Source organism: Microcaecilia unicolor, chromosome 8, assembly GCF_901765095.1.
Source record: "Microcaecilia unicolor chromosome 8, aMicUni1.1, whole genome shotgun sequence".
Taxonomy (NCBI): domain Eukaryota; kingdom Metazoa; phylum Chordata; class Amphibia; order Gymnophiona; family Siphonopidae; genus Microcaecilia; species Microcaecilia unicolor.
The window spans coordinates 75,461,453-75,479,056 of record NC_044038.1 but is presented as its reverse complement, the minus strand read 5'-3'; the positions used below and the strand labels follow the sequence as shown (position 1 = coordinate 75,479,056).

At 43.9% G+C, this 17,604-nt stretch overlaps 1 protein-coding gene across 1 annotated transcript in view; it reads left to right on the top strand.

Moving 5' to 3' along the window:
• LOC115476756 (phospholipase A2 inhibitor and Ly6/PLAUR domain-containing protein-like) overlaps positions 1 to 17,604 on the top strand; it is a 77,510-nt gene that overhangs the window by 20,265 nt on the left and 39,641 nt on the right. The window contains exons 2-3 of the mRNA XM_030213331.1: positions 9,016 to 9,132; positions 9,344 to 9,496. Of these exons, the coding sequence (XP_030069191.1) occupies positions 9,016 to 9,132; positions 9,344 to 9,496 (270 nt within the window). The remainder of the gene's footprint in view (positions 1 to 9,015; positions 9,133 to 9,343; positions 9,497 to 17,604) is intronic.

Sequence of the window (17,604 nt, the reverse complement as noted above, 5' to 3'; positions counted from 1 at the left end):
GAATTGTGGGACATAGGGTAGAGAGGGGTAAGAAAGGAAAAAATCTTGCATGGGGAGGGGAGAGGGACGAGAGAGGGAGAAATGTTGGACATAGGGGTAGTGGGGAGGGAGAGATGGTAAATGTTGGACAGGGGGTGGTGAGGAGGGGAAGATGGTGAAAAATTGGACATGATGGTGGAGGGCAGGAAGAGATGCTGTAGGGGGACGCGAAAGATGTTGGATGGGGCACAAGGGAGGGGGAGAGGCAGAAATGTTGGACATGGCAGTGGAAGAGAGAAAATGATGCATGGGGGAGGGGGAAAGAGAAGTGTTGGACCCATGGCACAAGAGAGGAAGAAATGGTAGAAAGTGGGAGAGAGGGAGATATACTGGACCTAGGGTGAATGAGAGGAAGAGAGAAACACAGGAGGTGGAGACGGGAGAAAGGAGGAGATGTTGGATTCAGGAGCAGAAGGGTGATGGAGAGATGCTGGACAGTGGGAGTGAGGGAAGAGAGAGGGAGAAATGTTGGAACATGGGGGAGAGGGCAGGAGGGAAGAGAGAAGAGGCAGAGAGATGTAAGGCTGCAAGAGTGGGGTGGGGAGAAAGAGGGAGCAGATGCTGGGCTAGAAGGGTGGAGAGAAGGAAGATGGTGGAACCATGTGGGAGAAGCCAGGAGGGAAAGGAAGAGAGTGGCAAGGACATGAATAAATAAATAAGATAGTGATTACAGAGGATAGAAATATGGTGATGAAAGGGAATGGAGGGCTGAGGAAGGAGTGAGATAGGGAAATGGAAAAGCTAATGGGTGAGAGAAAAAGATGAAAATCTGATAGGTAGCTGTAAACTAAAAAGGAGGAGAACAGTGAGAGGGTAAAATTTGAGTTGACAGCAAGGCAGAAAGAAGAAAAAAGAGATGAAAGAGCTAAAAATAAGAACAGTCAATATGTCAGAAGCAGGTGTAGTGAAGGTAAAGGAAAACAAATGGACAGCAGCTGCTTGAAAGAGAATTAGAAGACGACAGACAGGAAAGCAGAAAAGAAACTGCAACCAACATGATGGAAAATACAATGTCCAGACCACAAAGGTAGAAAAAAGCAATGTATTTAGAATGTTTTAAATGGAATATGTTGGCTTTGGGGAAACCTACATAGCAAATGTGTTTGTATCGTGTTGAGGAGAAAGGAAATCCATTTCTATTTTTATTTCTCCAGTGTTGCAGTACATACTAAGTTTAACTTTTTGGGGTTCTGAGTTCAATTTTTGTCTAAATATTTTTATTTCTGATATGTGATCCCCTGTTCTGTATTTGGTGAGGGACTGTTGGTGTGACAGTAATGGCAGGTGGGGAAATGGAGGGAAGGCAGGGAGGAGAGGGGATCAGGGAGGGAGCTCTAGCATGTCTAACACCAGTTCTGACCCTTGCTGTATAGCTGGTACTTAACAGTTATAGTACAACTTCTACTTTATTTTCAAATATTTTAATCCGTTTTAACATATATTTAAATACCCCAGATCATTCAACCGCATTCACACAAACACTCTTCCATAAACCTATTCTCACTAATACATCAATAACTAACTGCCAAAAAACACATTTGAACAGCTTACCACCCTCAGCTATACTGTGGAAAGCAGAACTCTTTATTTATAAGTGACCCCCTTAAGAGTCAGGACACTTCCCTCCTGTGATCTAAATCTTTACAAGTCCTTTGTGATCCAAGTTTGTCATCCACTTTCATTATGCAACAGCGTCTTTCATGCAGAGGGTGTCTTTCAAATCCTTAACTTCATGATAATGTCCAAGTCCTTGCACATCTTTAATTCAGATGGTTAGCAGTAGTTAAACCAAAATAGCTTACAGCCAAACACATATATTCAGTTCGCCATGCTTCTAACCCAGACTCTACACAGCCTGTTTCACTGCTAAAGCGTCATCAGGAGTCGGGTTCCTAAACAAACACAAAAATAAGGAAGTATGTTGAAGATCCTACAGGTCTCTCTTAAACAACCCATTTTATAGCTGGTATAGCTGGTAGGGATTCTAAGCCTCCCCAGCTGAGGACTTCCTCCAAAGACGGCCAGAACTTCCTTCTACCAAGCTCTGCAGTCGGTGACAGCATGCTTGAGTCACCGACACCTAAGCACGCATAGGGTGCTGGCATCAGTGGCTTATGGATGGGATGTTGCTGCTGCCTGCCAAGTTTGGTAAAAGGGAGTCCTGGCCAACTTCAGAGAAAGTCTTCAGCTGACAGAGCTTGAGGATCCTTATTAGCTAATGTATTTATATTTTGCGGTAGGGCAGGGCAGAGAAAATATTGTGCCCACCCACTTTGGGCTCAGGCCCATCCAAAATTGGCTGTCTGGCTACGCCACTGCATCCTACCAATCTAATACAGAATACGGAGCCACACAAAAAAAAAAAAAACAAGTTGAAGTAGAGACCCCCTCCTCTCAGCCCAAGAAAACCAGACTCTATAAACAGTGCAATACTGGTAAAAAGAAACAGAAAAGCATTTTCTCCTGTACTTTGCAAAATAAACAGAAAAAATATACATTTTACAAAACAGGTACATCTCAGTCCTTACAAAAGTATTAAATAAAAATAATGTTTTTTCTACCTTTGTTGTTTGGGAATTTGGCTGGTCCCAGTCTTTTTTTCCATGTTCCATGAGTCAGCCTTACAAATTCTTTTCTAGGCTGGCCTTTCCATTTCTTCTCTCTCCTCTTGTCTTCTTCCTTTCCTTCTCTACATCTATTTGGCACTGATCTTTCGTGTTATGCCCCCACTATCAAATAGCTATGTATAGAGCTCTCAAGTGATCCAGTTACAGAAGGTAGATTTTTCAACCAGTCCAAGTGTGAACTCTTATCCCACATTCATGTGGGATTTGCAGTCCCTGATTCTACCCATCAAAATCTGTGCTGCAGTACATCCAAAATGTCTTAAGAAAATGCACTCGGACCCCTGCAGGGTTGCTAATCTGAAGATATCAGAGATGTGCATTTTCAAGTACTGTCATATTCCTAATATCAAATTCAAAATAAAATACCATTTTCTACTGTTAGAACAATTTATTTTTTCAATTGCTTTGGTCCCACTTTCTGTTTTTCTCTGTTTCTTCTGCCTTTACAGGGTTTCCTGCCCATCTGACATTTCTTCTGTCTTCAAGTACACCATCCTTCTTTCCTCTGCACCACTATTTGTCCTGTCCAGCATCTCCCTTCTGTGTCCCTATCTCCCCCCTTTTTTAGCACAAGCCTTCCTGGTCTCCTCATCTCCCCCTTTTCTAGCATCAGTCCTCCTGGTGTCCCCATCTCTCCCTTTTTCTAACATTGCCGTGTCCCCATCTTCCCCCTTTTTCCAGCATTACCCTGTGTTACCATCTTTCCCCTTTTCCAAAATTACCTCTTTGTCCCTATCTCATCCCTTTTTCACCGTTGTCCCCATATCCCCATTTCCCCTTCCAGTAGTGGCCTTCTCTGTCCCTATCTCCTCCTCCCCTTTCCAATAGTGCCCTCTCTGTGTCCCTGTCTCCTCCCCCTTTCCAGTAGTGCCCCTCTGTGTCCCTATCCAATCTCTATTTTCCCTTCCCAGTGAAGCCGTCATCGCCATACTCTCAAAACAAAGCAAGCAAACCTATGAGCTGGTGCATCCATGTTGTCACTCTTTATTGTTGGTAGCATTTGTATTTAATCTCACTTATATTTTCAAACATGCCAATTTGTGCAGTATACGGATGTACACAGAAAAAGTATAATAACGGAACAGAATATAGGTAGAGTAGTAATTAGTTGTAAATCGTAATCAGTGTGTCATTTGGAGGGGCTAGTTATAGAGGCACTCTAGAATGTGGGGGCATGTGTTATATTCATGCAAAAAAAAATTTTCTCCTGGTAAAGGCCACTAAAACAGAATATAAGAAAGCCAATGGACTGCATTAGGGGCTTATAGCCCATTTAGTTATGTTTAAACAAAAGAGATCTGCATTAAAAAAATATTTATTTTTACCTATAAAACCACTTGTCCCTGAAACATGCCTAAAAACAGAATAATCCATTTGTGTATCTAAAATGTAAATACCTACAAATGAGATGACATGACAATGTGATTCCATGTGCCCCAATCAAAGGTGAGTTTAATTCTACTTCCATTTAATTTCAATATGTTCTATCACCTTTATAACACCAGCTTCCCAAGGCACAGTACAACAACAGTTAAGATGAACTTATCAGGAAACAGGATATCCTCACTGAAATCATATGTATTCTATAGAAGAATAGTGAAGAAAAATGAGCACAAACTACAGAGTTTATAACTGCTTTTTCTACCAGCTACAATAATTTTTGAAGCTGTTGTATTTCTTTTCTCCTCCAGCTTTTAAGGCACTGCCTATCCAACAGAAACAGCTTTAGCTTTGTTACAGATGGATCAACAATAAAGAACGACAATGTGGATGCAGCAGCTCATAAGTTTGCTTGTTTTGTTTGGGGTGAAGGCATTGACGATGACGGCTACGCGGGGGAGTGGAAACAGATTAACCAAATTGGCTTCCTTGCTTACTTACTGGACTAGAAAGGCTCACTTCCAGTCGTCTATTAAACCTCCTTGGGCAGCTCTCCCCCCGGAGTCTTGCATCTTTCTCCCTGCGTTTCTTCTGCTACCCGCTGTCTCCCGCCTGCATCATCATTTTTACTGCCCTGAAGAGTTCTCCCTCGGCACCAGCGATTCACAGTCAACCTTCTGCCAGCATCGGGGCTTCTCCTCAGGTGCGTCTCAGACTCCCACCTACTCTAACACAACTTCCTCTTTTCTGCAGAGGTGGGAGTGAGATGTGCCTGAAGAGAAAGCCCCGGACGCTGGCAGAAGGCTGACTGTGAATCGCTAGTGCCGAGGGAGAATGCTTCAGGGCAGTAAAAATGACAATGCAGACAGGAGACTTCGGGCAGCAGAAGAAACACGGAGAAAGATGCAAAACTGTGTGGAAGGCGGCAGGGAAAGTTACTGGCACATGGCACATAGGTGCCATTTTTTCAAAAATCTGTTCCCCTGCGCCCCCCCCCCCCCCCCCCCCTAGCTATGCCACTGCAATGCCCGTAGTATGGGAAACACATTTCTAGATCTGGAGGCTGTAATGGTAGAAGCCAGCTTGGATTTAGTGTCAGCCACAGAGACATGGTTCATGGAGAACCATGACTGGGATATAGTTATACCTGACTATAATCTATTCAGGAAGGGTAGGAAAAAGGGGGCAAAAGTGGCAAAATATGTTAAGAATAATATTAAAGTGGCAGAATTACAGGACATGTGTGATAAGGAAGAAGCACCGTGATTTAATGTGGAAAAAGGGAATGGAAAATGTATTTATATTGGTGTGATATACTGGTAGGATTACCATATGGCTCCAGAAAAAGGAGGACAGATTGAGCCAGCCGGGTTTTACTTCCATTGCTTTCCATTGAAAGCAATGGAAGTAAATACCTCCTTCATAGTCAGAAGAAATACACAGAGCTTTAATTGAAGACATTCACAAGATGGTAATTCAGGTCAAATGGCAAAAACAGCTAGCTTTCTTCTTTTCCAGCGCTGCATATATGGTTCTGGGGGAAGATTTATCCTTGAAAAGAAGGAAGTAAGGAAACTCCTCATAGTAACATAGTAGATGACGGCAGAAAAAGACCTGCATGGTCCATCCAGTCTGCCCAAGACAAACTCATATGTGTATACCTTACCTTGAATTTGTACCTGTCCTTTTCAGGGCACAGACCATATAAGTCTGCCCAGCAGTATTTTCCGCCTCCCAACCACCAGTCCCGCCTCCCATCACCGGCTCTGGTACAGACCGTATAAGTCTGCCCTCCCCTATCCTCGCCTCCCAACCACCACCCCCTCTTCCCCCCAACTGCTCCGCCACCCAATTTCAGCTAAGCTTCTGAGGATCCATTCCTTCTGCACAGGATTCCTCTATGCATATCCCACGCATGTTTGAACTCCTCCCTATGTTCTGAACATTTGTTCCTCAAAAACCTTCTCTCTATATAAAAAGCAACACCAACGTTCTATGAAGCCTCCAGCCGGAAGTGTGAAGGGGGCGAGATATCCGGTTTCCCTATGAGTGTCTGTCCCGCCCTCTCTGTAACACAGTCAGTGAAGGAAAACAGCAGAGCACGAAATCAAATCGCTGGCTCTGTAACAGTGAAGGACTCAGAGGGGGGAGGGGAGAGAGGCCAAAGGGCAGGGACACACACACTCCCACATGCACACAATAGAAAACATTGCTAGCCCCCGTTTCATTTGCATCAGAAACGGGGCTTTTTTACTAGTATTTACATAATTGATGATGCAGTTCATAGAATTCATGAAAGTCCCTGAACCCAGGCAACAGAATGGTGGGGGTCAATCTGGTATCTGTACAAAAAGTACAGGGAATAGTTTATGCAAATGACATCAGCTAGGTAGACCAGTTCCAGCTAATTCATGGAGGACAATTCACATTTCAGCACAGTACACATGGCAGCTTCCAAGGAGCAATGAAGTAATGAAATGATGAAGTAAATCACATTGGTGATGGTGCACAACACACTGCTCCCAGTATATTTAACTGTCCATTGCATAGTAACTGCAGGCTATACATTACTCAGTCCATCAGGGCATAGTTACTGAATACGTAGCATATAAGTCTGGGTAAAAGCCTAGTGATTCCAGCAAAAAATCTACAGGACAAAAAATATTTAAAAAAAACAAGTTCCAATATTAGTTCATTCAACATACACTTGGTAAAATTTTATAAGATGTGCTCAGAAAAATAGAAAACTGTGCCCAATATTATATAGTGCTAAACAACACTATATGGATGGACTAACATATTTTTCAATTTCAGCACATCAAGAGGACATCAAAAATCTCCAACATAAAATAATTCTAGAGATGATATTTATCACCAATAGGAAATTGCATGTAAATGAGCCGCTCGCTGTTAGCTCATTTGCACACAATTTCCTTCCTAAGGAGGGGAAGTGACGGCAGTTGAGGACATCCTTCCCTGTGACAGCAGTTGAGGACCTCCAAAATGTGGATGTTTCTGTGAGAAGGACATCCATGCCTTTGTTATGCCTCTGACACCATCTTTATCTATTTATGTGGATTTTGGATCACAAGTAGCAGCAGTGGGATTTGAACCAGCCATCTCTAGATTTCAAAACCAATGTTCTAACCACTAGGCCACTTTTCTTCTCATCTCATCTCATCTCATCTCTACTCTTCTCTTCTCCTCTCCTCTCCACTCCCTTGAAATTTGGCCATCCCTGTGGGGGGGCAGTTGAGGACGCCCAAAATGTTTGAAAGAAGGACGTCCACGTCTTTGTTATGCCTCCGCTGACACACACATACCTCCCCCCCCCCACAAGGACCTGCATACTGCCCCCCCTTCAGGGTTGGCAAAATTTCAAGGGCATGGCAGAGTGGCCTAGTGGTTAGAGCACTGGTCTTGCAATCCAGAGATAACCAGTTTAAATCCCACTGCTGCTACTTGTGATCCAAATCCAAATTAATAAATAAAGAGGGTGTCAGAGGCATAGTAAAGCCATGGATGCCCTTCTCACAGAAACATCCACATTTTGGATATCCTCAACTGCTGTCACAAGGAAGGCCATCCTCAACTGCCATCGCAGGGACAGAGGCATAGCAAAGGACAAACTCTAAAAAAAAAAAAAGACAAAAGTTTTTGAAGTTGTTTTTTTCGGGGTGGGAGGTGGTTAGTGATCACTGGGGAAGTCAGGGGAGGTCATCCCTGATTCCCTCCGGTGATCATCTGGTCAGTTCGGGCACCTTTTTGATGCTTGGTCATGAAAAAAAATGGACCAAGTAAAGTCTGCCAATGTCCGACGCAAGGTTCGTCATGTGCATGCTGTAACATAACCATGATAGAACTGAGGCACGACCCATTGCTGAATTCCAACACTTTTCATTCGTATGACGATTTCGTTATGGATCTGAAACATTCCTTTATGAGTAATTAATACTTTTAACTCCTCATCATCCCAACAGTCAGCCTGGGTTATAGGGAGTCCTGACTCCATCCACGTTTCACTCAAGCACTATCAGGATAGAGAGGTTAGATGATCTGTAAGGATATTTTCTGGATAGCAAATATGTGATGTCGGTGATTGCTTCTGAATATTTACTAGTGTAGATTTAAATGTTTACTTTTCAGCTAATTAGGGACTCGGTGCAAAAACAGTTTGTGTTTATTTGAGATTTCATGTCACAGTATCTTTTCCAGTGGTATCACATATATACATTTGTGTCACTTAATCATCATAAAAAAGGCACAAAACTGAGTGGAGGATACAAGGGAGACAGGGGAGGAAGGAGTGAGTGAGTATAAGGGAAAATGTGGTTTTTTAGCTTTTAATTCGATAAAAACTGGTTTTAGCTTTTTTGTCTAAGAAATGTTTTATCCGTGTTCATTGGTAAAAACTTAAAATCAGAAGCCCTCTGTTGAAAAAATATGCGCACACACATAGAGAACACACACATATTTGCACCTGATTTGGAGAAGGTGTAAGTGTGTGTGAAAACATTTGTGTATTACTGGGGACAATTCTGGGACCATGTTTCATAAACAGAAATAGGCACATTTTGGAGAATTTTTGTAGGTTATAAAATTAACTCCCTTGAAACAACGCTGAATACATGTGCCTTGTCCCTAATCTGACACTCCATTAAATCAACTTCAAATATATTTCCTTCAGGAGGACCAATAAAGTGGATGTTCCCATCTGTTCCTATTTTTAGATACAACCTTTCACTTCTTTTTAAGGCAGTGGAAAGGAGAGAAAGGGGAAGAAGGAGACAAGAAATGAGGAGCAATGAGGAAGAGAGGGATGAAAGCAAGAGAACAGAGGAGGAGGAAAGGAAAGATGGATGAAGAAGAGAGAATGTAGAGCTATAGAAGGGATAGTGGAGAAAGAGAGTAGAGGATGTTTGAAAAAATTTGACACTGTTTGTCTATTATGGTTTATCTTTTTCCTCAGGACTCTGCCTGATTTGTGATCATTGTGTGAACCTTCATGGTCATTCGTGTGAAACCATGTCTTCTCCCTGTAAAGAGGAAGAAATGTGTGTTACAATGCTAGAAAATTCCACAGTGGGTAAGTTCCAGCCTTCCAAGGAGAGGCTGGTTATGTCAGAGGCTGTTTCATTCTTGACTGGGCTTCAGATCCTTGCCTTGGACAAAGATCCTCCAAAATGTAACTTGTATACACTGATCTAAAGATGCCCAAAAGTGAAACACTGACCAATTTATTTTTATCAGTCTTCTAAATTTCTGCAAGTATAACTCTTACAAATTTGCTTCTCTAGGAAATGACAAGCGATTGTCAGTTTTCAAGGGATGTGAAAAGTATGACCCCAGGATTCCTGAAGGTATTATATTGTACAGTGGTGGTCCAGTATTCTTTATTGGCTACACTGAATATTGCAAAGAAGACAACTGTAACAGCGGAACAGTCACAGGTAGGAGCTCTGTCTCTGTTTATTACAATGCAGGATACTGCAGATCAGAGGGATATTATGACTCTTACTAGTGGGTTTTTTTTTTTACAGCTGTTTACAGAAGGATAACCAGTGCTGCAAAGAAAGAATTAGTGCAGTATGGGGACTGTTTTCCACAATTTATATTTGGGTTTCTCTTTTTAGATTTTAACTGATAGATAAAAGAAAAACATACCAGTGCAAAAAAGAATTAGATTCTCATTGGATAAACACTGTCAACCATTCTGTCTTTGCATATATCTGAACTGCCCTTTCCTCAGCTGCACAGGCTGCTTCTGCCTTTGCTTTCTTCCTCCTACCAGCTCCACTACATAACTACTTAGGCTCTCAGGCCTTTGCTGACTGCTGTGATCTGGTTTATCTTTCAGCAGGTGGATATGTTTAAGGACAGGAAAGGTATGGGTCCCCAGAACCTTGAAGGCTTGCTTGTGACTTTTGTGCCTTGCTGTGATCTTCGTTCTACTAAGGCCAATCCTTTTAACAATGATGAGAAAAGTTTGTTTGCAATTTCTGAGATCTAGAGGACTTTGGTAGTGGCACCACATTTGGGGAACAAACTTCCCACAGCTTGTGACTTGGCAGTCATGATTCAAGAGGTTGTATAACTCTTGAATGGAGTTCAAGGAGTGACTGCAAGGTACATCCCACATTTCCACCTCAGTGTGGACCAGATCAAATGAGGCAGTAGGGCTGCCTCTATATTAATAACAGAATGATTTGTCTCAGAGACATAATCAGATACTATTGCCAAGTAATAGGTGTTGTCAGTGTCATACATTCACATGGTGCCTGTGAGCTTTGTTCCAGTAATCTTACATTTCTCATTGGCCTAAACAGAGGATATACCACAAAAAGCTTCAGTGACAGGTACCAGATATGGCTCTGGGTTATCCTGGTGATATGCCACATGCTCAGGTGTTTTAACCTTGGTATGAACCTTATCCCAAGATCCCAAATTAAGCATCTGCTTCAGCTGGTTAACCGTATCAGGTAGAATAAAAGGCAAGCTTAACACAAAGGCAAGTTCAATTCATTCTAGATTGACATATGATGGGACTACTATTTTCAAATGATAGGGAAGCAGCATCAGGACCTGCTCCAACTCGCTGAGAATATTTTGAGCATGTGTATTAGAGGACAGTCTGTCAGTAAAAGTAAAATGTTTCAGAATCACATACTGTGGGTGTAGTGACATGTACACTTTCTCCCAGATTCTATATAGTGCGACATGAGTTGCGCACACAAATCCAGTCGTATTCTGGATTTGTGCACACAACTTAATTATCTTAACAAACTTAACAAGCAATTATTGACACTAATTGGCATTAATTTGAATTTACAAACTTCTCTCATCATTGCTAAAAGGATTGGCCTTAGTAGAACTGCCTAATCGTATTCTATAAAGTAATGTGCACAAATTCTAAGATGCAGATCTGAAAACGGGGTATGCTTCTAGGAAGGGCATGGTTGAGTTATGAGCATTCCTTGAATTTATGTGCAGTATTCTAGAATATGCCTCTTCTGTATGTTATTTAGGTGTCAGCATTTCTACCAGGTTTTCATTGGCACAAATGGCCATGACTAAATATAGTCACAGAAAATATGTGTTGGGCATAGTTTATAAAGTAGGTCTAGATTTAGACATATTCTATAAACCATGCTTACATTTAGGCATGGTTTATAGAATACACCTAGGCATATTTTTTTGGCACAAATGTTTTAGGCATGATATATAGAATCTAACCCTTTTTGTGTAACCACCTGAGATGTTTTGGGTAACACCACACCTGATGTAGACCTGGTTTCACTAATTCAGAAACATAGATGACAAACAGTAGAAGCATGAGAAATAAGGCTTTTGACTTTCTCATGTCTGTTTGAATCCATATTGCAGTCTGTGGCACTGGACTTCTAATCCACCCACCCCTGTCTAGAGTGTTTGTTCTGTTCTTTTTCCTGGCTGCACTATGCCCAGGTTCTGAATCTCTGCAGGTCTGTGTCCTTTCATCAGTACTTTTGATATATGTGTTTCTTTTTTTCCCCTTTTAAGCCTGCTCTGTTAACCTTACTCACCCATTCTTCTGGAGAACGTTTAAGCTGTTATGTATGATCAGTGGGATTACTCTCTCTGAATGTCTTGTACTTTTACCTTAGAAGTAAGGGATACAGGGTCAAGCAATGTTTTCTGCTTCAGGAGTCTGTGGCTACTTACAACAAACAGGTACTTATCATTCCCCAAAGGAATAACACGATAATTTCTCTGTGAAATGGAAACGTTTAACAGAGAGATTTGTTATTATTTAACAAAGAATCTGAATTAACAACAGAATTCTTTTGCTCAGAATCTATGTTGCTGTCCGTTAAAGTCAGAATTACTATTATGCTGGATATCCTTCCCTAACTCACTGGGCAAAAAAGGTGATTGCACAGCCCCTCCTCCCTCTAATTTATAATTTCTTTATGGCTGGGTTTGGCCAGACTGATAAGAGCATTTCCTGTGAGAGGGAGAACAGCAGTTGACATTTCCTCACTGTTCTTAATTGATGAAGAGACTGGCACAATTAAATCACATTCTGATAAGGGCACAGAAGCAGCACCAATTTGCTGACTGAGGGGCAGATGCACTAAAGATACATTAGAGCCCTTCCCTTACAGATTCAGTAAGGGAAGGGCATGCATCAAGGAATAGGAATGCAAATGATCTGCTCGTTTAGCTCACTTGCCTTCTCTATTCCTTTGGAAAAAATGTCGGAGAATCGGCCGGTAGAGCATGCGCAGAGCAGCCAAGCGTTATGTTGGCTGCTCTGCGCATGCCAAGGATGTAAAAAAATACACGTCCATTATGGACATCCTTGGCCCCTCCCACCCGAGGTTGCCGCCGCTGCTCCCCTTCCCCCCTGCATTGAAATCAGAACTTACCCCAGCCTCGGCCCCTCTCCCTCCCTCCCTCCCTCCCTTGAAATGGTAGCTTCTCCACCATCATCCGCACCCCCCATGGCCCCGCCCCCACTGAGGTCATCGCCGCCGCTGCTACCCCCTCCACCCGCCCCCCTCCGTCTGCCAATGGGCCCTCTCAGCTCCTCTCACCTCCGTGTGAAGGCGCACCAGCAACAACAGCTGATCGCCTCTTCAGAGTTCCCTCCTTTCCTCCCTGGCCCGCCCTCGTCTGATGTAAGTTACCTACGTCAGACGAGGGTGGGCCAGGGAGGAAAGGAGGGAAGTCTGAAGAGGCGATCAGCTGTTGTTGCCGGTGCAGCGCCTTCACACAGAGGTGAGAGGTGCTGTGAGGGCCCGGTGGCAGATGGAGGGGGGCGGGTGGAGGGGGGGAGCAGCGGCGGCTACGACCTGAGGGGGCGGCGGGGGTGGGGGGTGTGGAGGATGGCGGGGAAGCTGTCATTTCAAGGAAGGAAGGAAGGAAGGACCGGAAGTAAGGGGGGGAGGGGGCCGGGGCTGCAGAAAGTTCTGAATTCAATGCAGGGGGGAGGGGGAGTGGCGGCGACCTCGGGCGGGGGGGTGGTGTCAGAAGGGAAAAAAAGAAGGCAGTGCTCGTCAGGGACGTCCTTGAAGAATGTCAATGTTAGGCACTTTAGGAGGACGTCCCTGACGAGCACTTGGGACACCCAGTTTTTTTTTTTAGATCGCTTTTCCATAGCAGCCCCAGCCTAACGAGAGGTGCAGACCTCACGTTAGGGTTTCCACGGTAAGAGGAATCGGTAAACGTTAGTGCATCTCATTATAATAGCCTTGCAACGGTAGTGCAGCTCATTATAATGATTTGCATTCCGTTTTCGTTAACTGTTACCGTGATCGGAAACTGGCGTTTGGTGCATGCTAGGGTTTACTACTTGCTCGTTAATGGTTTGTTATTGGCTCATTAAAGGCTCGTTTAGTTTAGTGCATCTGGCCCTCATAACATTAAAAGCAGGGGGGTTGTGAATTGGGCTTTCTCTCTTAACACTGGATTTCTCCCTATCAGATTTCTCCCTATCAGTTTCAGATAACAACAAAGTTTGTTTTAACATTATATTAGAACTTTCCTGTTCCAGAATGCTCCCAGTCTGCAAGGGAAGTAAATTAACTCTGCTGTTATCACAAGCAGAGTCTTGGAGTGGTTCAGTTATTACACCAGAAGTTTTCTCTGTGCACACTAAAAGAGAGCCAGGCTTGGGGGCCTGTTTCCTGGCTGGAGAACAGAAGCTTACAGAGCATGCTGCCCTGGTTCACACTTCTCTAGCTCTGCATCTCTTATGGATTCACACACATGGTCTTCCTTTTCACAGGAAAAAGGCTAAATTTTAATCTTGGTCTGTCTCCTTGTTAAAGACATCTGACCCAGAGAGAGACTTCCATGTCTTTATCAAGGAGTCTGATTCTGCTTGCTGACTAGAGACTGGCTCAAATGTTTGTGTCCCAGTTATCTCTCCTGTGGGAACATGAAGCATCTCTATTGCTAGACAGGAGTTCTCTTCTAGGTAGTTCATAGGAGGAGTGGGACCAGTCATATCATCTGGCAAGAATTACAACTCTTTTGCTACTTTAGAATGGTCATATATAAAGCATTTAGTTATAATCCTACAAGGAATGTATTTAGACAGTAATGGTCATATCAGTGGACCTTTCTGAGAAGTTCTGAGAGAAGAGGACATTTCTCTGGTAAGTGAAAGCTACTTTGCTTTGTGTTTTGGGAAAGATTGGGGTTTAAAGGAGGAATTGTAGGTTAGTGTTAGGCAAAATAAAAATATAAAAAGCAAATTTTAAACAGCTAATCTCCATAGTCTTTCCCACATAATTTTAAAAGTTTTGTACCACAGCATTAACAGATAGAATCTAACAGGCACTGCAGGATCTAGTTTTAGTCTTCCTACCCACCCCTAGGACAACTCTTCATTTATAGTCAGTTATTGTAATTAGGATAACAAGCAAGGAGTGCTCTTACAGAGTTGTAAATACATTTCATTGCCATCTAAGAAGGAAACACTAAATAAATCATACAATACACTATCCTGCTTATAATCGAAAGAGAAAAACGCCTATATTCCGACCTAAATCGGGAGATGGACATCTTTCTCTCGCGGGTGCCCAAATCGATATAATCGAAAGCCGATTTTGGGCGTCTTCAACTGCACCGTCGCGGGAACGAATAAAGTTGATGGGGGCGTGCCAGAGGCGTGGTGGAGGCGGGACTGGGGCGTGGTTATCGGCCGAGCAGAGATGGGTGTCTTTAGGTGATAATCGAAAAAAAAGGCGTTTTTACCGCGATTTTGCATCATTTTTTGGACCCTTTTTTTTCACAAACAAGTCCCAAAAAAGTGCCCCAACTGACCAGATGACCACTGGAGGGAATTGGGGATCACCTGCCCTGACTCCCCCAGTGGTCACTAACCCCTCCCACCAAAAGAAACCCACTTTACAAACTTTTTTTGCCAGCCTGTATGCCAGCCTCAAATTCCGTACCCACCTCCATGACAGCAGAATGTGTTCTATCCTCTGACAGCCTTTCCCTGGTTCTGATGTGGCTCTCGGGTGAATGTTACACCTTTTCTGTTAAGGGCACTGCAGAATCACATCAGCAATGCATTGTGGTGGGTGTAGGGTATTGGGCTCCGTGATTCCACTAGCTTGTGTTACATGCTAACGATTTTGGTAGTTGGTAGGCTCTATTCCCATGGTGCTTTTCCCTCTGCTTACTGGGTCAGAGTGTGGCTTGTTGTGTTTCCGGTAGTCCATGAGGTAGTGGCCATTTTTGTAAGCCAGTTTTAGATCCCGGTCATGTGTTAGCCACGTTACAGCACTTAGTTCTTACCTTGAAAGTTGCTGAAAGAGGGCATTGTACATCATACTGCCAGCTGGGACCTACTGCTAATCTCAGTAGCAGAGAGACTCTTTGCCAGTGGGGCACAACCTCTGATCTGCAGTTAACTGTGAGTAAACATGCTTATTCCAATAAAGGACGTTTTTGGAGACATTAGTCTTCAGGTGTCAACTGGTGTGCCAAGGTTCTACAGCAGCAACAAGTCCTAGAGGCCTGCGTGTATGCAGGTCCCTGGAGCACTTTTAGTGGGTATCACAGTGCACTTCAGGCAGGCGGACCCAGGCCCATCCCCCCTACCTGTAACACTTGTGCTGGTAAATGGGAGGCCTCTAAGATCCACTGTACCCACATGTAGGTGCCCCCTTCACCCCTAAGAGCTATGGTAGTGTTGTACATTTGTGGGTAGTGGGTTTTGGGGGAGGGGGGTTGGGGGCGCAGCACCCATGGTAAGGGACCTATGCATGTGGGAGCGTTGTCTGAAGTCCACCGCACTGACCTCTAGGGTGTCCAGTTGGTGTCCTGGCATGTCAGGGGGGCGAGTGTACTATGAATCCTGGCCCCTCCTACAACCAAATGGCTTGGATTGGGATGTTTTTGAGCTGGGCGTTTTTAGTTTCCATTATCGCTAAAAAAACAAACCGCCCAGCTCAGAAAGGACCAAATCCATGGGCATTTGGTCCATTCATACCGTATTTTCGAAACAAAAGATGGACGCCCATTTTTTTCGAAAATACGGTCTGTCCCGCTTCTTCATGTACCCGTTTTCGGACATAGACGCCCATGGAGATGGGCGTTCACGTTCGATTATGCCCCTCTATATAAACTAAAATACACTTTTATATTAGGCTAATATCCTTAATACTGTAGCAAGTTTTAAATTATTGAAAAACTCAAAAACACTAAGATGGAGTCAGCAGTCCAACAGCAAGAGAGGTGCTATCCAGTCTTTTGCATTGAGTGTCACATGTATGATTATCTGCCAGTTGGTGAGATGTCATATGTGTGTGCCTGATGCAAAGAGCTCCTAGCTCTTAGAGAACATGTCCGTTCTCTTGAGGCTAGAGTAGCAGACTTGGTGGCGCTGAGGGAGACAGAGAGGTACATAGAGGAGACCTACAGGGATGTTGTAGAGAAGTCCCACCTCCAGTCTGGTAGCCCTTGTGCTACCTTGGAGGAGGGAGGTCTCCTAGAAGGAGAGCATCACCCTGGTGAAGTAGGAAGTACTCCTGTAGTCAGGACCTGCCCACCAGGGATGTACTATTCTCTCGCACCGAGGATATGTCTCCAAGTGCTGCCCGGGAGGGAAAGGTTAGGACAGCCGTTGTAGTTGGTGATTCAATCATTAGGCATATAGATATCTGGGTGGCTGGGGGACATGAGGATTGCCTGGTGACTTGCCTGCTTGGTGCGAAGGTGGCGGACCTCACGCGTCACCTAGATAGGATTTTAGATAGTGCTGGGGAGGAGTCGGCTGTCTTGGTACATGTGGGTACTAATGACATAGGAAAATGTGGGAGAGAGGTTCTGGAAGCCAAATTCAGGCTCTTAGGTAGAAAGCTCAAATCCAGATCCTCTAGGGTAGTATTTTCTGAAATGCTACCTGTTCCACGCGCAGGGCCAAAGGCAGAGCTCTGGAGTCTCAATGCGTGGATGAGACGATGGTGCAGGGAGGATGGTTTTAGATTTGTTAGGAACTGGGCAACATTCTGGGGATGGGGGAGCCTATTCCGAAAGGATGGGCTCCACCTTAACCAGGGTGGGACCAGGCTGCTGGCATCGGCATGTAAAAAAGAGATAGAGCAGCTTTTAAACTAGAAATGGGGGGAAGGCCGACAGTCGCTCAAAAGCGCATGGTTCGGGATACGGTATCTTGCAAGGATACCTCACAAACAGGGAAGATAGGGTTTCTGGATAGTGAGGTTGCACAACAGACCGTGGTAGGCCAGGTGCCCTTAAATACAACTAAAGATCAGACAAAAGTTGGCAAATCAATAGTGTCAAGTACTAAGCATCGTGCAAATAGGAACAACAAACATACTCTGAAATGTCTATATGCAAATGCTAGGAGTATAAGAAATAAGATGGAACAGTTGGAATATATTGCACTAAATGAAAAATTGGATATAATAGGCATTACTGAGACCTGGTGGAAGGAGGATAACCAGTGGGACACTGTTATACCTGGGTACAAAGTATATCGTAGTGATAGGGTGGACAGGACTGGTGGAGGGGTAGCATTTTGTCTCCATCACCATAT